At 36.2% G+C, this 17,144-nt stretch overlaps 1 protein-coding gene across 3 annotated transcripts in view; it reads right to left on the bottom strand.

Moving 5' to 3' along the window:
• ZC3H13 (zinc finger CCCH-type containing 13) overlaps positions 1-17,144 on the bottom strand; it is a 46,252-nt gene that overhangs the window by 26,086 nt on the left and 3,022 nt on the right. Inside the window, exons 2-5 of one of the 3 annotated variants that reach the window (XM_066176187.1) lie at positions 13,999-14,121; positions 13,463-13,572; positions 7,839-7,950; positions 1,519-1,627 (exon numbers count right to left, since the gene is read on the bottom strand). In XM_066176187.1, the coding sequence (XP_066032284.1) occupies positions 1,519-1,627; positions 7,839-7,950; positions 13,463-13,572; positions 13,999-14,115 (448 nt within the window). In that variant the 5' untranslated portion in view covers positions 14,116-14,121. Of the gene's footprint in view, positions 1-1,518; positions 1,628-7,838; positions 7,951-13,462; positions 13,573-13,998; positions 14,125-17,144 lie in introns of those variants that run through there. The other 2 variants (XM_066176188.1, XM_066176189.1) reach the window with 2 other exon arrangements.

Raw genomic sequence — 17,144 nt, 5'->3', positions numbered from 1 at the left:
TATGCACTCTGTTTATATTAATTTTGTTTATGGCTATTTAAGTCTAATACTAAAAAAGCATCTCAGGAAAATATCTGTCAGAGAAAAGATGACTTCATTAAAAAGTCATTAGCTTTCACTCCATTCCTACATACAGGAACTATATAAAAGGTTTTGCAATAACTAAATTCAGTCTACAAATTGCCTTCATGTGTCATGAATGCATGGGAACAGTTCAGAGAAAGGGGCAGTTCCTAAGTGTAGGTTTCTTCCCAGTCTATCCATCTACTTATACAGCACTCAGTAGAAATTAACAGATAGTAATTCTCCTTCATCCATACACTGATAATTGACACTAATTTTGAAAAAAAAGCTGAATTCTCAAGATGAAAGTCTCAGTGTCTATGACTTCAGACATTCATACCATATGTTTATATAGACCCTGTTGTTTCTATGTTCCAAACTTTTTTTGAGTCAGGTTTTATTTTTATGTATACATGTCACAGATCAATTTTCTTAAAGCATGTAAAAAAAAAATCTACAAAGGAGTGAATATATATAATGGCTACTTTTCCATTCCACAATAATGTATTGTGCTTAAGACACAGCAAAACAGGACCTGCAACACTTTTAGCAAACAGTATTGAAAAGCTCCCTAGTTACTGACATTTCCAAGGCGCTCCATCCTACAGCTTGCAGTGAACTTCACTGCAAGTACGTTCATCATATCTGAATTCCCTCAGATGGGATCAGAATTGCCATTTTTTTCTTGCAACGTTGTAACTACTTCTGAGACACAGACACTTACAAGATTACAGAAACACCACAGTCCAGTAGAAGCTCCTGTAACATCACTATCAGGTGAACTAGGAGTCTAGCAAAAGTGAAACTCAGGAGAGAAGAAAACTGCCCATAGCAACAATGAAACCACCTAAAACCTCAAAACCCAAAAACTCCCACCCGCCAACTCAAACAAAAGTGACTACAGAAGGTAATGCAAGACAATTAGCACTCTTCAAGTGTTTTTAGAACATAAATATTTCACCAATGTCCACCTTAAACAGTTGCTTTACTCATTCTAATGGAGACCTTGCTAATGACAGTTTACACCATTACAAATTATGCAACAAAACCATCTGACTTTTGAATTAAAAGGAGTTATACTTTCTTCTCCAACTGACAAGTTCTAAAATTACTTTAGATGAAACTTGGATTCATCTACTGACCTTAATGTGAAAGACTCACCATGGAGTAGACTATACCTAAATTCCTTGCTGCCTGAGTAGCCAAGGAGGAAAAAAAAAAGAAAGAAAAGCCTGTGTTTTTAAAGCTAGTTGGTTTAACCACTGTAGCAGTCCAATTCACGTAACTTGTTCGTTCTCCTCAAAAAAAAAATTTTAAAAAAAATAAATTAATGGCTACTGCATGAAAGTGTTCTGCCTAGAAACCAGATCTTGAAGCACTCCACTTGACACACAGCCCAGAAACCTCAGTTCTTTGAGGTGTCAGGGGACTGTCAGATCAATACCTTATACGTACCTTCTCTATTTGTTTCCCAATCCCCATTTTCCTCTTCGCTTTCTGGTGTTCGCTCCTTTGTAATTTTGATATCCTCCTTTTCTCTATGTCTTCCTCGTGAAGACTCTTTCTATAAAGGGAAAAGTGCTGCATTAGAGTAAACAACTTTATTTTAAAAGAAGCCTGAAGAAGCAGGTGTATTTTACATGGCATTTTGGCTGGGGTTTTTTCATAGTACAAAAAGCATTTCCCCTTTAGGCTGTCGAACAAATACCTTCCTAAACAAGCAGAGACCCCACAGGCTACATGCTCTAATACAATTGTATATAATCAGAATGCAAATAGCAGATGAGGAAAAGAGAAAAAAGGATTCATAAAATAAGAAGGCTTAAAGGCAGGGCAAGAGTCAAGCACACATCAGAGAATAAAGTTTAGAACAGGCACCGAAAGAAGAGATTAAGTTCTAAAGGCGAGAAGTTCAATGAACATTTAAAGAGTATAATTTTAACAGCTTGAGAAAGAATTCTCAGCTGTAAGTAAGAATATTTATATGCAAGGCAGATGAGCCTCAGAAGTAGGACCACTTAACTCTTCAGAGGATAAAGAATGTGGAGGGGGAGGAGATAATGAAATAAATAAACCCAGAGACCCTTTGCTGGCAGAAGGGGAAAAAATTCTAAAACAACACAATCAAATCAAATTCCATTGATAGATTTGTATTTGACTTTCACTGCCTCCAAGACAAGTCGACCTATCAAGTAGCACCCATTCCCCATTTGGCAGATGGTCCTGTGAACACCTAAGAAAGCCAGACACTATCCTTACAAGAAAAAAAGATAATTTCAAGTCAACTGATGCTGTGCTGCTCCTGTGCCCCTGCTAAATTCCAGCATAGAGCTACATAGTTGCATCTCTACATCTGCTGAAGTAACATTCTCTAAATGATCTACCTGGGCTCAAGTGGAATACACTACAAAGTTTCTTCGCTACTTGCAAAAGAAGAAAATTCAAGCTTAGAAGTATCTCAGGTTAATTTATTAAATAGGAAACCAGAACAGCGAAGTCTGTACCATAGCCCCGATGTTCTCACCTCCCATAGTGCCCTCTTTTGCTTTTCTGGGGATTTTTTCATGTTGGTATGTGGGAGAAACACCAAGAAAAGGAGATGCCTGAGAATTTCACTAGCTATTCCTTTTTGGGACTTATACCTTCATTTAATTTAAAACCTTAACATCACCTTAGAAACACATTAGAGAAACAACGTAAAATTGCAAGACACGTAAAATTGACAGTCACTCAAAAATGAGTAAAATTCAACTATTCCTTTTTATTCAGTAACAGCGTTAAAAACTTATCTCTAGTTTAATGATGTAAATCTCTAAAATGATGCAGAAGGTCATAACTTACTGAGTTGTGTTTGTTGCTGACATCAACTGCAGCCAAGCCTACATTCACTAAGCCATTGTTTCAGCATGCACTACAGGCATTCTGGCCTGTAGTCATAAGGGCCAGAATTCTACTATGCCCCAAAGCAAATTACTTTAAAAGATTACCCTGATGAGATCTAAAACTCTCTAAGTATAACAAGCCTTCCCAGCAACCATTCTTTTCTTTTGTAAGACTGTTCTCATTTTTCTAGCTCACCCTCCACGAAGGCCACATCTGTTGTACTGAACTGTACACTTCTGCTATATATTTCAACTAAGTCCTACAACATAAACTAACAAAACCATAATTTCTTAAATATGAATACTAGTTTCTATTAATTCAACACCACCTCTTACTAGCAAACAAATATGGACACAAGGACCACCTCTCTATGTCAATTTAAAAAACCTCCCAAGGACAATTCACCAAATAACTTGCCATCAAAGAATGTGCAGCAAGTCAATGTTTCAAGTTCAATTTAATAACCCAGGTTAAAAATACTACACTACCTGTATGTATCATGCCTACCTCCTCAAACTTACAAGCCAATACAAGCACCTTGAAAGAGCCTGTACTTTCAGTGGAAAGATTGAGTAGTGGCACAATCATATTTCTACTGAAGAACTGAAGACAAAAACAGCTATCAAACTGAAATGCTGAGTATAGGGGAAGCATAGTATTTTACACTAATGTTCTTTAGTTGTCAAGAAAAAAGATTTTGACAACACTGCATATTGAACAACAAATATCAGTTTAGAAATTGAGTATATTTTTTTCCTGGGGCATGCAAATCAAGAATTTAAGTTATGATGATTTAGAACACCTACCTAGTTTTTCTCAGTGAAAAATCTTCAATATATTCCTTTTATTTTACTTGTTACACTTGTATCACATTTGATTCCCTCATACTATGGGAATAAAATATTTCCTTCATATCCTTACAGACCTTTTTTGTCCCTCCCTTAACACACCAAGAGTAAAGGAAGTTAAGCTCCTAAAGGCCAGTAGCATGTCTTTCACCTGTACTTGAAGATGCAGTATACCCACTTCAGTCACTCATGTTAACTATTTCTCTGCAGACTCTGAAAAAATGCCATTTACTGGATGAGAAACATTACACTTTTGTAATTATGTAGTTATTTACTAAAAAAATACTGTAGCTTGTCCTAAGAGGAAACAACTATTTAGTAGGCTGTGTCTACACTGTTTTCAGGTATACGCTCACAGATAGACATAGCAGGTATTGGATAGATATTTACAGTTTCATTTTGATGTTCAGGAGAGACGCCACATAAGAAAGGGAAAAACGGATGACATTATGCCTGACTTCTGTGATACTTTATTTAATTTAATGTCTATTTAAGTCGAAGTTCTTTGTCCCATGTGATCAGCACTCTACAGCACAAGACTTGATGTCTACCTGAATAAATTTTCCACAACTGCCAGAAAAGCCTGGCCAAGCACAAAAGGACTCATCCAATCTGTGGAACATGCTTCTAGCCAAGAAGTGTTATTTTGCCAACACTGATGGAAAGAAGACTCATGCAACCTACAATTCTCGCATTGCAGAAATCTTGATTTCAACCTTATCAGGTTGCACACGTACATGCAGCAGCAAAATACACCATTCCAAAGCACAGATTCCTTTAAACCTACAGTAAGCTATGCGTATTACAGCTACAACCTTTTGCGTAAGCACAGTACTACTTTGCTCTAGGTGTAATATCTTCATAGTGTAAACTACTACCAAGCTACAGAAACACGTAAGAAAATGAATCTGAAGTTCCCCTGATATTACGAGGTATTTGTTCCCGTTTCAGAGATGGAAGACAATCTCGAATCCTATTTCCAGTGGAAATAGTTAAAAGCTACAGTGACAAAACCCACAGACATGAAACAAGTGACACACACTCCTTACAAAAACCTTCCTAAATGTACATTAAGTCCTCCCACTGTTTCTCCCAAATCACACACATCTTTCAGGTTAAGACTTTAGATAAGACTTTGTATACACCAATGTAACTGTCTTCTCATAATATGGTGAAAAGTGTAAAAAAAATATTTCCAACTGAATACAGTAACAGCAGGAACCTCATCTAATTATTTGTATAATAATTCATACACTAACATGCAGTGCTGAAGTAATTCCGAACACAGATCCAAGAAACACAAAATCAACTGAGTTCAATGAGGGTGTCCACATAACACAGCATATTGTCTCTGCAAATAATAGTACAAAGCATGAAGAAATAAAAAGGGATATAGTCTATAAATTGCCCAGATAGGAAATTTCTTCCTAAATACATACAGATCGTAATTGTTACGTCTCCAAAGAATACAAAATCTCTTCTGAAAGGATTTTGTACTAGTTATACTGCCTTAGCTTCTTGTGGAACCTATTCAGCTTTGTGTGTCTATCTTCTGGAAACCAGAATTGTCATATATAATGTAAATAGCATTTCCCCCTGTCATTTTCAAATTTGCCACTCTTTCTACTGGGATAAAGTATGAATATGACGCATCTAATTTATATATTCTCAAACATACGTTATATACATTCGTCCCATGTCCTTTCTTCTCTCCAGTTTATTTCTCACCTCTTTGCCAACTTCAAGAAGACCTTTGACTGTATTTTCTTGCATACAGGTGATGACAACCAAACAGCATTACAAATAAAACTGGACCATGAATATCTACAGCGTATTATTGATCATTTTCTATTCCATTTTTATATACTTGAATGTTTGCTTCTACAACTGCGACTTCACTTTGAACACATGGTTTCATTGAGCTGTCCACAATAACTTATTTTTCTACTGCATGCTTTCAGTTACTTTTAAAAAATTTATTCATTTTTTGTTTAAAAGACTTCCTTCAATTGTGCATTACCTTGCCCTTGCCAACACCAAGTTTCATCTGCCATTGTACTGCCAAAAACTATCTTTCCCAGCCACAGTGGCATTCCTCAGACTTCAGTAATCTCAAGTACTGTTTCTAAATCTTCTGCAACATTTAACATTTGGGATGTCCAACATTTTTTCTACTTTCTTTGAAGCTATAGTCCTTTAAATTAGTTATGATTCAAATTAATCTAAAATTTTCCCCTTAGCTGGCTTCTAAACCTAAAAGATTCCGGCTATTCTTTGACTATCTATACACATGCCCCAAAAGCCTTGTTTCAAAACAGGCTTGACCTGTGTCAGGCAGTTCTCTCTTAGACACTACTCTCCATCAAAGTTTCAGTCTAGTAGTCTGGTGAAGCACAGATTTCGTCTGCAGGAACGCTTCTGATCAGGTGGGGTTTTTTTATTTTTAAACTTCTTATGGAACAAGCTACCTTTCATTATTTCAAAATTTTCTTATCAAACTCTGCTCTTACCCCAGAAGCTTTAATAAAATAAGGAAACATCACATATTAGATCTCCACCAGAACAGCAGCTCTACCGATGGAGCAAGATTTTTCTTAGCAGTTCAGTCACTCGAGTCTTCTGTCCTTTTAGATATCCTGGTTCTTTGCAAAGCAACTCTTGACGACTGTCCCTCTTCATCTATTTGTTCCAGAATATTTTCTTTGATATCCTGTATTTTGAGAGTTGCCTCCATGGAATTAAAACAAAAATTCAGCTGTTTCCTCTATCTTCCATTTTATGAGATTGAAGCAGAGCATTTTTTACTCTGCCGTGTGCTCAACCTAGAAATAATTCTTTGATACTTTAACACTAACTCTCCAATTCCTTTAGATTCTTGCTTCCAGTTCACTTTCACTTGGGTTTTAGTTGTTTTATTTTAGAGTATTTTATTATTACATTAAGAGAACACTATAAAAAGCAAGATTAACTAACCAAAAGTAAGAATTACATCAAAATTAGAGTTGCATCAGGACAGAAGTTACAGCAAATGTTTAATGACGGTTGGAAAAAAAAATTTTCCCACCAACCATGTACTCAATAACTGAACAGTTTATTCAAGCTATTAGAAAATAAAAGAAACACATTTCAGTAAAAAGACTGAGTTTACACAAATTTACAGCAACTGAAAACATGATTGGAAGGTAAGCCATTCTGTTAAATTTAATGATAGCAGCTGCTGCTGATTTATTTACAGCTGACATAAAAAATTCATTTTACACAGCAAGTAGGAACAGACCAAGAGGAAATGATAGAACATTGTTAATACCTGCAGAAGCAAAACTGATTTTTTACAAATAAAACCTTTTTAAAAATTATTCATATGAAGATGGTCTTAAAAATGGTGCAGGAACACAGTGGTGCTATTGCTACAAGTTCAGCGTCACACTATGAACTCTATCCCTATTTGTTTGCAACATCAGAAATGGGAAACAATTTAATTTGAAGGGCCACAGGGTTGCAGAAAGATGTTTACAAAATAAGAACAATAATGAATTTTTTGTAAAATCCATTAAGTTAGCAGTTGGGGTGCCTGATGAGTATGTGAGGAGGAAGGCAAAATGAACCAGCACAATAGTAACTGCATGGTTTCATCAAAAGCAAATTTGGGGTGAACAACTTAAGTCAGGATGCTTGTATACAAGGGATATGAGTAAGTGTTGGGGGAAAAATAGTGGACAACTGAAACAATGGTTAATATACTTTCTTGGTAATAATTGAAGAGTCTGCATTGTTATTAAATACCTGTTTATCAGTATTTATAACATATTTTAAGTCTGTGGGATTTATAAAATCTTTAGGAACCAGAAGACCAGAAAGCACTATAAAAATGCAAAACAGTACAATTGTTAAGGCACTTCATAACAAAAAATGTGATACGCTATGTACAAAATGATCAGTTCCTTAAAACATTTTCAATGTTACAAGTCACAGCAGTAAGGTTTCTAGGACACACAGCCCAATTGCTACTGAGGGATTCTGGAGCTCTGCAAACTCCACTCTTACCCTAACAGGAGAGGACGATTCCTCTGTACTTCGTTTCTGTGGCTCTGCCTCAACATCTTGACGTTTGTTCTTCATTCTTTCCCGAAGATCTCCAGTGGGTCTTTCTGGTGACCTGCATTATACAGAAACATAATAAAACCAGTTCTATGGGACTATTTTTAAATTAATATTATCTGTCTTTTAATTATTATTTTATTAGTATATCCAGAAAAATCTAAACCTCCCACCCAGAAGCAAGGTGGATGAGTAAGAAAATATTCCCTTCTAAAGGGCTTAAGCACCATAAAAACCGCAATCCTTCCAGAAAGTCAAGGAAAACTTGACTCTAAGAAGAAAAATTACTTGTATGTATATGTGGCATGACTCAGTTACTACTCCAGATCAGCTTCAGGTGATCCCATCCAGAATAAATAAACCCTTTTCTGACCATCATGCAAATGTTTTCACAATCACTCCTACCAAATATTTCAAGATTCAGCCTTCTTCATAATCTAAGCTGCAACAATTTTTATATATATTACATAAACATAAGTGTCTCTCTATATACATTACATATATGTATTTAAAACCACAATTAATGCAGAATCAAACTACTATGGACTGGCAATGACAGCCACAGAGAAGCACAACTGAATGTGGATGAAGTCTGTAAGCTGAGATAACATAACCCAAGCACAATCTTCCCATGGTCTAGGTGAGGCTGCCACACAGGAAAACACTGCTGCAAGACCACGAACCAGAAATTAGCTCTTGGAGGCCTCTTCCATTTTCAATCTTGCAGTAATATAATTATTTCATTATTTAATTACAATATGCTGAATGAACTCTACTAGTCATGCACCTTTATGATATAGGTTCTGTAAAAGATATTGCTGTGATGTGGAATGGGAGGAGGAACATCCTACACTACTATAATTTTGTCACCTCTTAGTATGGATTCATGAGTTCATTCACCCCTTATGGGTTAAAAGAGAACAACCACTGCATTGGTGGGGCACTGGCACAGGTTGCCCAGGGAAGCAGTGGATGCCCCATCCCTGGCAGTGTTCCAGGCCTGGTTGGATGGGGCTTTGAGCAACCTGGTCTAGTGCAAGGTGTCCCTGCCTATGGCAGAGGGGTTGGAACCAGTTGATCTTTAAGGTGTCTTCCAACCCAAACCATTCCGTGATTCTATGATTCAAACAAATTCCTAAGCTAAGGGAATGTAGGTGCTGTTTTAGATGATCTTTCTGTTCAAGAAAACAAATTTTATATACATTTGGCTTGATACTGAGTTTAGTATTTCTGTGATGGCTGGCAGCTGTAAATACAGACTCTTCTGTGAAATGGTTGCATACAAGTATTACATCTGTGCCTACCAGTTGACACTAAAGAATCATAAAGAGATACTAATGCTGTCTTTTGATTAGAAAACTTATACATAATATATGAATAATGAAATTTGCTTTTTTTTCAGACTGAATCAGTTTCTATTGAGAAATTAATTTCTCCCACTCTTCCTGTCACATTATACATAAAGGACAAACTGCCTTTCACAGTCAATGCATACCAAAAATTAATTTAATACTATTTCATTTTCAATCTGCTCATATTTGAAAAAGGATTTTTTTTTCCATTTCCTCCTCTGCACTGTTTCCTGTATTTAATTCTTTAAAATGCATCATAGGGTTAAATGTATGAGAACCTACAGAGACAAAGACCAGTGACTGCTCTCATTTTATAATGCATTTAATTCTCCATGAAATTGTAAGTACAGGTCAATCTAGATCAGAGGAAACGTACAGAAGAGTAGAGCTCTGCTTCTTTCATCACTAAGGATCAAATAATAGCCGGCACACAAATATAAATAAGTTAGCTTCTATGCATGCATGACGATATGAACTTTAAAGTGTCTGGACTTGGTAAAGGTTATGATTCAAAGTATTTTTCCTCTTCCCACTAATTAAATAGATACTTCTTAGCACTACCAAAACTCTCTGAGGCATTCCAACCATCAGTTACCTCAACAAATAAACTGTCTTTCAGCATTAAAATCCAATTCAACACCTTAATTTGTAATAATATTAAAGCTGCAAATACAAAGATTTGGATTAGTGAAACTGAAAATTAAGTTAAAAGGCAGAAGGATTATCAATAATATATTTGTAATATTGTTCCTCAACAGGAATACCTTCAGGAAAAAAATCCCATTACCTGAAGGAGAAAGCTAGAGAACTTGCACTGAATGCAGCTCATGTACATTATAGTGACACCTGACATTTTAATACTACTTTATTTTTTTTTAAGTTACAGGCAGGAATAAAAAACAAAATATCCAAACCATTTTACCCTCAATTAATAAACTTTTTCTTCCCTCCCATGCTGAAAAAAAGGTATTTTGCTAAAGTATTATTCAAATCTACTTAAATGTTATAAAAGTTATGAAAAAACCCACAGAAATTTAAAAGGTACACATTCAGGGCTGGGGTTCGTTGGTCAATTTTTTGTTTGGTTTTGCTGTTACTAGGTCAGCTTTTTTCAGCTTTAGGAGAACACCAAAGCAAAGTCAAAATCACCCTATCTCTCCTTCCTCAAAGAGATCATAACTCTCCAAAAACTCTAATAAAATAAGACTGACAATTAGTCCAATTTTAAGAAATAATTACTCAGGAAGTCATGACTATCTTCAGATGCTTTGGCTAAATACACAGAAAAACAAGCTGGTCTACTAGCTGATTTTTCTTTTATGTGTACCACAGCTTCATTTTCATGTAACTTTCCCCCATACCACTCCAAAAGGGATTTTTGGTTATTCCAGGTCATGCTTACAGTTGAACTTCAACAAATCATGACAATTTACCTCTGTAGTTTAAGATGACGTGGCTAGACTGCAACTGCCAGAACCTTTCATCCAAAAGGCATTACGAAATTTCTTTTTAATATTTTGTGCTGGGCCCATCTTTTAAATAAGGCCTAAAATGCAGAATTTCCTAATTTTAAATTCTAAGGCAGTTAAGTGCTTTTAAACAGCATTACTTCCTGCAACAGATCAGTTCTCCATGCTCAACAGCATTTAGGAAATGCACTTCCATAACAGTGCCTTCATTTGCTCCTGTACTTCTTACAGTGTCAGAAACAAGTATCCAGCAACAGGCACACCTTGCAACACACCTACCTGAGGATAACTCTGTGCAGCTGTGTGAGAGCACACATGTGCATAGAGGCAGATGACCAATATTTATTGCCATTAATTACATATATATTATTTACATGTCAATAAGTATGTATTATGTCGATATTACACATGTAAATATTATAACTGCTCAAGAAATATTGTCCTGTTTTCCAGTTTCCCATAATACAATATTTGCAACTTTCAAAATCCATACATTCTTTCCTAATGTGACTGCTGGTTTGGTTTTTAAATGCAGCGTGATGATACCAAATAAAGAGGATCAGTCAGACTAAGGAAAGGGCCCAGCAATGGCAAAGATCCTGACAATTGCATGAAGGAGCCAGACAGGAAGCTGCCAAGCAGCTAACCAATAATCTATAAGTGCAGAAAGAGCAAAATTCCTCATGGGATAGCATGTTTACATACAGCTCTTTGTCAGCTTCTCCTTCATTCTGATGTTGGGAAGACTGGCAGATCCCATACTGAAATCTTACTACTACCATCAGGTAAGCTTCATGTAAAAACACATTAGGTTTTATTTTTATAGCAAGATTAAAATTCATGCTGTGAGAGGCAACATGAGTGCTAAAATGGAACAATGTTTTTCATACTTGAGAGTAAAGTTTTCCTGTCTGGTGATGTTTTGAACTGTGGGAGGCATTATGGTCAGATAAAACCATTACCAATAGGATTTACTGCAGACAGGTATGGAATTTGAGGCAGAAGGTATGAAGACAGAAAGGCAGCAAGACATGCTTTGTCCTACCCAACTCCTTGGAAAGCAGATGAGACTTCCCTGGCAGGTATGGCTGAACACATGCAGGCATGCTGCCATTTTGCTATCCCAGATACTTGAACAAGAGTATTGCTTTCACTGAACTGATTTGGAAGCAGCATTAGTTTGGCTTGCCTGAAGCCAATAAAATTGCATTTTAAGTGCCTGTATAACATTTGTGAAAATCTCTCTAATGTTAAATGGCATGAAAATGCCAGCATTTTATTATGTATGTATTATGTACCAGCTTTTTCAATGCCTGGCCAAGAGCTATTAGTGCAAACTTTTGAGAACAGGCACAGTTCATTCATTTGTCTGCTTTGGGGGGTGTGTGGGGGTGGTGGGCTTCCTCCCCCTTCTTACTTTTAAGAACACCTTTATTAAATGCTGAATGAGCCAAGCAAATAAGCAGGAAGATTTGTCCTTTGACTTTTCATATAGTCCTAGGAAAAAAAGTTAGCAATAAGAAGAAGGAAATCATTGTTTTTCATAAATGTCAGTGGTTACAGTGAAGCAGAAACACAGCTTTAATCATTAAAAGAAATGTCACTTTTCTTCAAATGATCAAGCAGAACTATGCACTGAGCATTCCAAACACTGAAAGGAAGGAGAAAGTGACATTATAACTGTTTTAAAAATTAATCCCTACCAGTAAATCACTCACTTTATTCATTTGGAACATTCAGTGCAGAACAGAGTAAAATCTTTTATACACCAAAAGAAACACTAAACTCAGTGATGTATTTTCTATCCCAGCTGTTACCACCTTAGAAGCAATGGAAGATCAAACAAGCAAAGTCAAGATCATCCTAAGAGCATGCCACAGGAATAGGAAAAAGAATCAGACACAGAACCTAACCTCATGCCAACTTTCCTGTTGTTGCTTTACTCTTTGATGCTTCAGTGTGCCCATCCATAATCTATAGTAATATTAGCTTTACGAAGGACAGCTCTTTGTAAATTGTGAAGCCTTCACAGAAAGAGATACTACGCTAAAACTATAGCATCTTTCTGTCCTTTATAGCAAGAATACTACAAGCTTACTGCCATACTTGGTTTCAATTAAGTTCGGTGTTACACCACATGAAGGACAGTTAAAAAAAAATTTAAATGTCAGTAACATATGTAGAGATATATAATAGAAAATATTCTCTTTTGAAAAATGAGGTAACTTTTTGGATCTCCCCCTACAACACAGGACTTTTTTCCGTATCTGACAGATAAAGTCACAAAGCCATGTTTTTAAGAGAAGTGTTTTCTCACAACAGGAGAGAAAGGATAGATACTCATCACACAACATAGCAAAGGTAGAAGACCTGTGAGTGTGAGCACTGCTGTAACTAATTGCAAACCAGCATTTTAGTACAGGACAGAAAAGGATACCAGAAAGCTGCAGTGACACTATGCCAAAACAAAAAAGTACTAAGGTACTTGAATTTCCCATTTCAAGTAATATATAGTTAATCCAGTTGACTCTATTCATTTTTTTAAAGCTGTATACACACAAAAAACCTGCACATTGCCAAAATAATTGGTTTAAGCAGCTTTATAAGGCAATTGGTTATTGATATAACATACAATCAGGCACACCACAGCATTTCACTTTAAAAAAAAACCCCAACAAAACAAAAGACAGAATTGCAAAAGCTATTTTCCTACAGCATGTGAAGAATTCAAAGTGAGTTCTTGATTTACCTTCTATAACTGCTGCTATAGCCTTTACCTCGTGGTGAAGGGCCATGTACGAATCTACATGTGTTCCCATAGAGGCAGTTGCCAGTCTTCAGCCAGTTACGGCACTGTGTCTAAGAGACAGACATTACTGGGTGAATTTCACACTCCTTTCTGGAAATACCATTGGTGTGAGTGTGGCAGAACAAACAAATGACTCCACATTAAGTCCCATTTATCTGTAATTTCTGTCCACCAGTAATAAAATCGATTAAAAAAAAATCAACAAAGAGCATTAGGTCTGGCAGAGAAAAATTTAGGTTGGTGGAAATATTATTAATATGCACAGTACTACTGCTCCCTCCAGAAGCTGGCACAACACACGGTATTTGAAAGTTCTAGAATTAGCATGTTGAACATCCATGCGTTTTTTTCACCTTTACTTAACCTCAGTAACATCTGAGCATTTGGTGCTTGTGAGCTACTCTTTCCCACCACATAAATCCTGGAAAAGAAGATGCTGGGGTGGGGAGGAAAAGAAGAACACTTTTACAACTCACCTCTGCAGTACTTCCAGTGCTGGGTCCAAGCCTTTCAAACACACTGGGTCTTCGGGATGTGCTATCGGATATGGTCTTGGTATTTTCCACTGTGACCTTCCTTCTAATTTTTGACATTTTGTACTACTTCAACCAAAAAAAAAAGCAAAACTGTAAAATCCTTCAGTTTGGGGCTATTGACACTGAACTCACATGAATAAAATAGTATGATATACGTTGCAAGAGTTGCTGCAGAGGTGATGAAGAAAGAAAAAGAAGTCATAAATGAATGAAATGAATCTAATAACAAGGAATGCTTCTGACTTAAACTAGTCAGCTGAACACCAGTAATGACAATTTTTCATTTTATTTCATGACCTGCTTTGGATTCTTCAGCTTCCCCTTGGGAAAGATCATATGACATGTTATTAATTTATGCAGCAAACACCACACAGAACAGATGCTTTCTTTCATCATGTATTTTTGGTGCATAAACTCAAGTGATTTGAAGTGAACAGAACTTTTAATGTTATTTCACCAACCTCTCAGAAACCAGTTCCAACCACTAAAAACATCTCCCACTTCTGAAACAAATTTCAATAAACGAGAACTTTTATTTTTTTTTCCCCTTTGTTGTGTATGACAACCTACTGAAAACCATCTTGGTATCATCCACAGACTGTGTTTGTTATCGGTCTGACTCCGAAAACTATTTGGAATTACATGAGTTTAGGAAAAAAAACCAAACAAAACTCCATAATGATGATGCACTTCTTAAACTGCTCAAAAAGTAGCTCCTTCTCATTAAGAAAAAACAGATTTTAAAGGAAATACAGTATAACTTTGATAAACAAGAAGCCACAATGTATCTTACCTGAGAAAGGAAGGAGTTATAGGACAAAAAACATATTTCAAGAAAAAAAAGGAACATATATATTTAGCACTACAGACAGATTGTACAAAAAGGGCAAAATGGGCCTCAAAAACTATTGTCCATTCTTTACATTCTAATTGATCTACACAAAAATAAAATCAACTTGGGAACACCTGCCAGGTGCTCAACAATTTATATACAGCAAAAAAAAAAAAGCCTCTTCATTGTATTGCAATGTGGCATCACCCTCATTAATCAGTAGATCATGATTAGCCAAACACTGATCTCCTACCCCTCTGCTCCTAAGCACGTCTCACCGCATTTAGGATACACACACACACACACTTAAACTATCTCATACACAAGCAGGTTACAAATGACAAAGTCCATCCATAAAGCCAGAATAATACACATTTAAACTAACATCCACCAGAGAGGATTAATGCACACTTTCACCATATGATCAGCAATATGTTCCCACAGTATCCCTATGGTAAGGTTACATTTCATAGAAACAAAATACTACAATGTATAAACGTGGACACTACATTATCTGAACCCTACAGTTATTTCCATGACAAAACTTGCCTAGGAGTCTGACACCTGTGCATTTTCTACAAACAAAATGCTGTGCTGAAGCTCTTGTGAAGTACTTTAGCTCCTTTATAAACAACAGAAGGAAGTAAACACTGTGTATTTGAGATTTCTCAGTAGACCACTACTCTACCAACTCCTTCTCCAAGCCTCTGATTATCTGAAGAATTTTATCTCACAAATAAGGTTCAGATAATCAAGACAAGAACCAAGATGTCCAGGGAGGGTAAAAGTTAACCATATGGTGTACAGCAAACATTAAAAACAATGGTTAACATCAATTAGTGGAAGCAGATAGTCAAACATTAGAATTTTCAGTAGTATGAAATTATTTGGGTTAGTAAGAACTGTGGAGAATAGAGATTTCCAGAAAGATCTAATTGAGTTAGAGAACTGAGTAATACAACAGCAGATGAAATGCAAATAAATATAATGCAATGCGCACAAGGAAAAATGATTTTGTCTAAATATTTGATGAGACCAAATTAGTCCAGTCTTCTGAGAAAAATAATTAGGAGTCATTGTGGACAGCTCAATGTGCAGCAATAGTTAAAAAGTCTGACAGGATAAACCATTGAAGTTAGAAAGCAAAACAATACCCCATCTCACCTAGCTGAGCACCCTTCCATTTCAGGATTCTCACAGAGTTTCAGAAAAAAATCACTAAATTTCTACACAGTTTCCCCACAGTCACACCTTTTTAATAGAAGATATAAAAATTAACTGACACATGCAAAAGCATTTTTAATAAGACAATCACATAACAAATGCCTAATTTGGATTAAATATTTACAATTAAAAGAGCCATATCTGAAATAAAAGGGGTTAGATAAACGACACTGGCAATGACACAGGGAGAGGGCTCAACACATGAAGGACAGATGAGCCTATCTAATAGGCAAGTACAGCACACACTGACAGCATAGCAGCATACAGAAAAATCACAGTCATTTTGCCTCAATTCCAATGGACTTTTATTTTCAAAGAAACAGAGGCAAAACTTTCATTTTCAATGTTAATTTTTACCCAGCATTTAGAACCTTTTTGGAATTAACTTGTATAGGAAGCTATGATGATGACCAGGCTTAAAAGGATAGTTACAAACATGGAGAGCATGAAGGGGGCAACACCATCATAACTGAACAGAATTTTAATTCCAACCGCCTTTTTCTCTGTATTTTGGCATAAGGAAATTAAGAAGAATACCACTCAACCCTGAATCTTCTAAGGTTTGTAAAACCCCCTATACAAAAAAAAACCCCAAAACAACAACTTAAAATGAGAAACAAAACCCTGTGCTATTTCAGGTAGCAATCTGTCAATTCTATCCTCGTAGTCTGGCCCATACCTACCAGTCTGCAACTAACAACAGATCCTTTATTAACAGAAGAGATACTTCATGATATATTACTCTATGGCAACAAATCCAGCATGCTGTGAGTGCACAGCATATTACTTTCTGTATGCACATATTATCTATCACATGAGGGCCTCGCTCATGTAACAAGAACTGCAAGACATTCCACTGCTAAGTGAATGTAGATGTTATCAAAGGTTGCAGGGTTAGAGTCCAGACACATTACTTTGAGGCAAACTGAGGAATTTCACTTCGACAAACACTGCATCTGAGAGACTGTGTTTGCAAATGCAGTCAGTCCCATTTTCATTCTTTGAGGACCAAGTGAGTTGGAAAAATAAA

The sequence above is a fragment of the Chamaea fasciata genome, unplaced genomic scaffold, assembly GCF_029207755.1.
Source record: "Chamaea fasciata isolate MVZ Bird 193981 ecotype frontalis unplaced genomic scaffold, bChaFas1.0.hap1 SCAF_2, whole genome shotgun sequence".
In the NCBI taxonomy this organism is placed as follows: domain Eukaryota; kingdom Metazoa; phylum Chordata; class Aves; order Passeriformes; family Sylviidae; genus Chamaea; species Chamaea fasciata.
The sequence above is the reverse complement of the archived record's forward strand: the minus strand, read 5'-3'. Positions and strand labels throughout refer to the sequence as shown.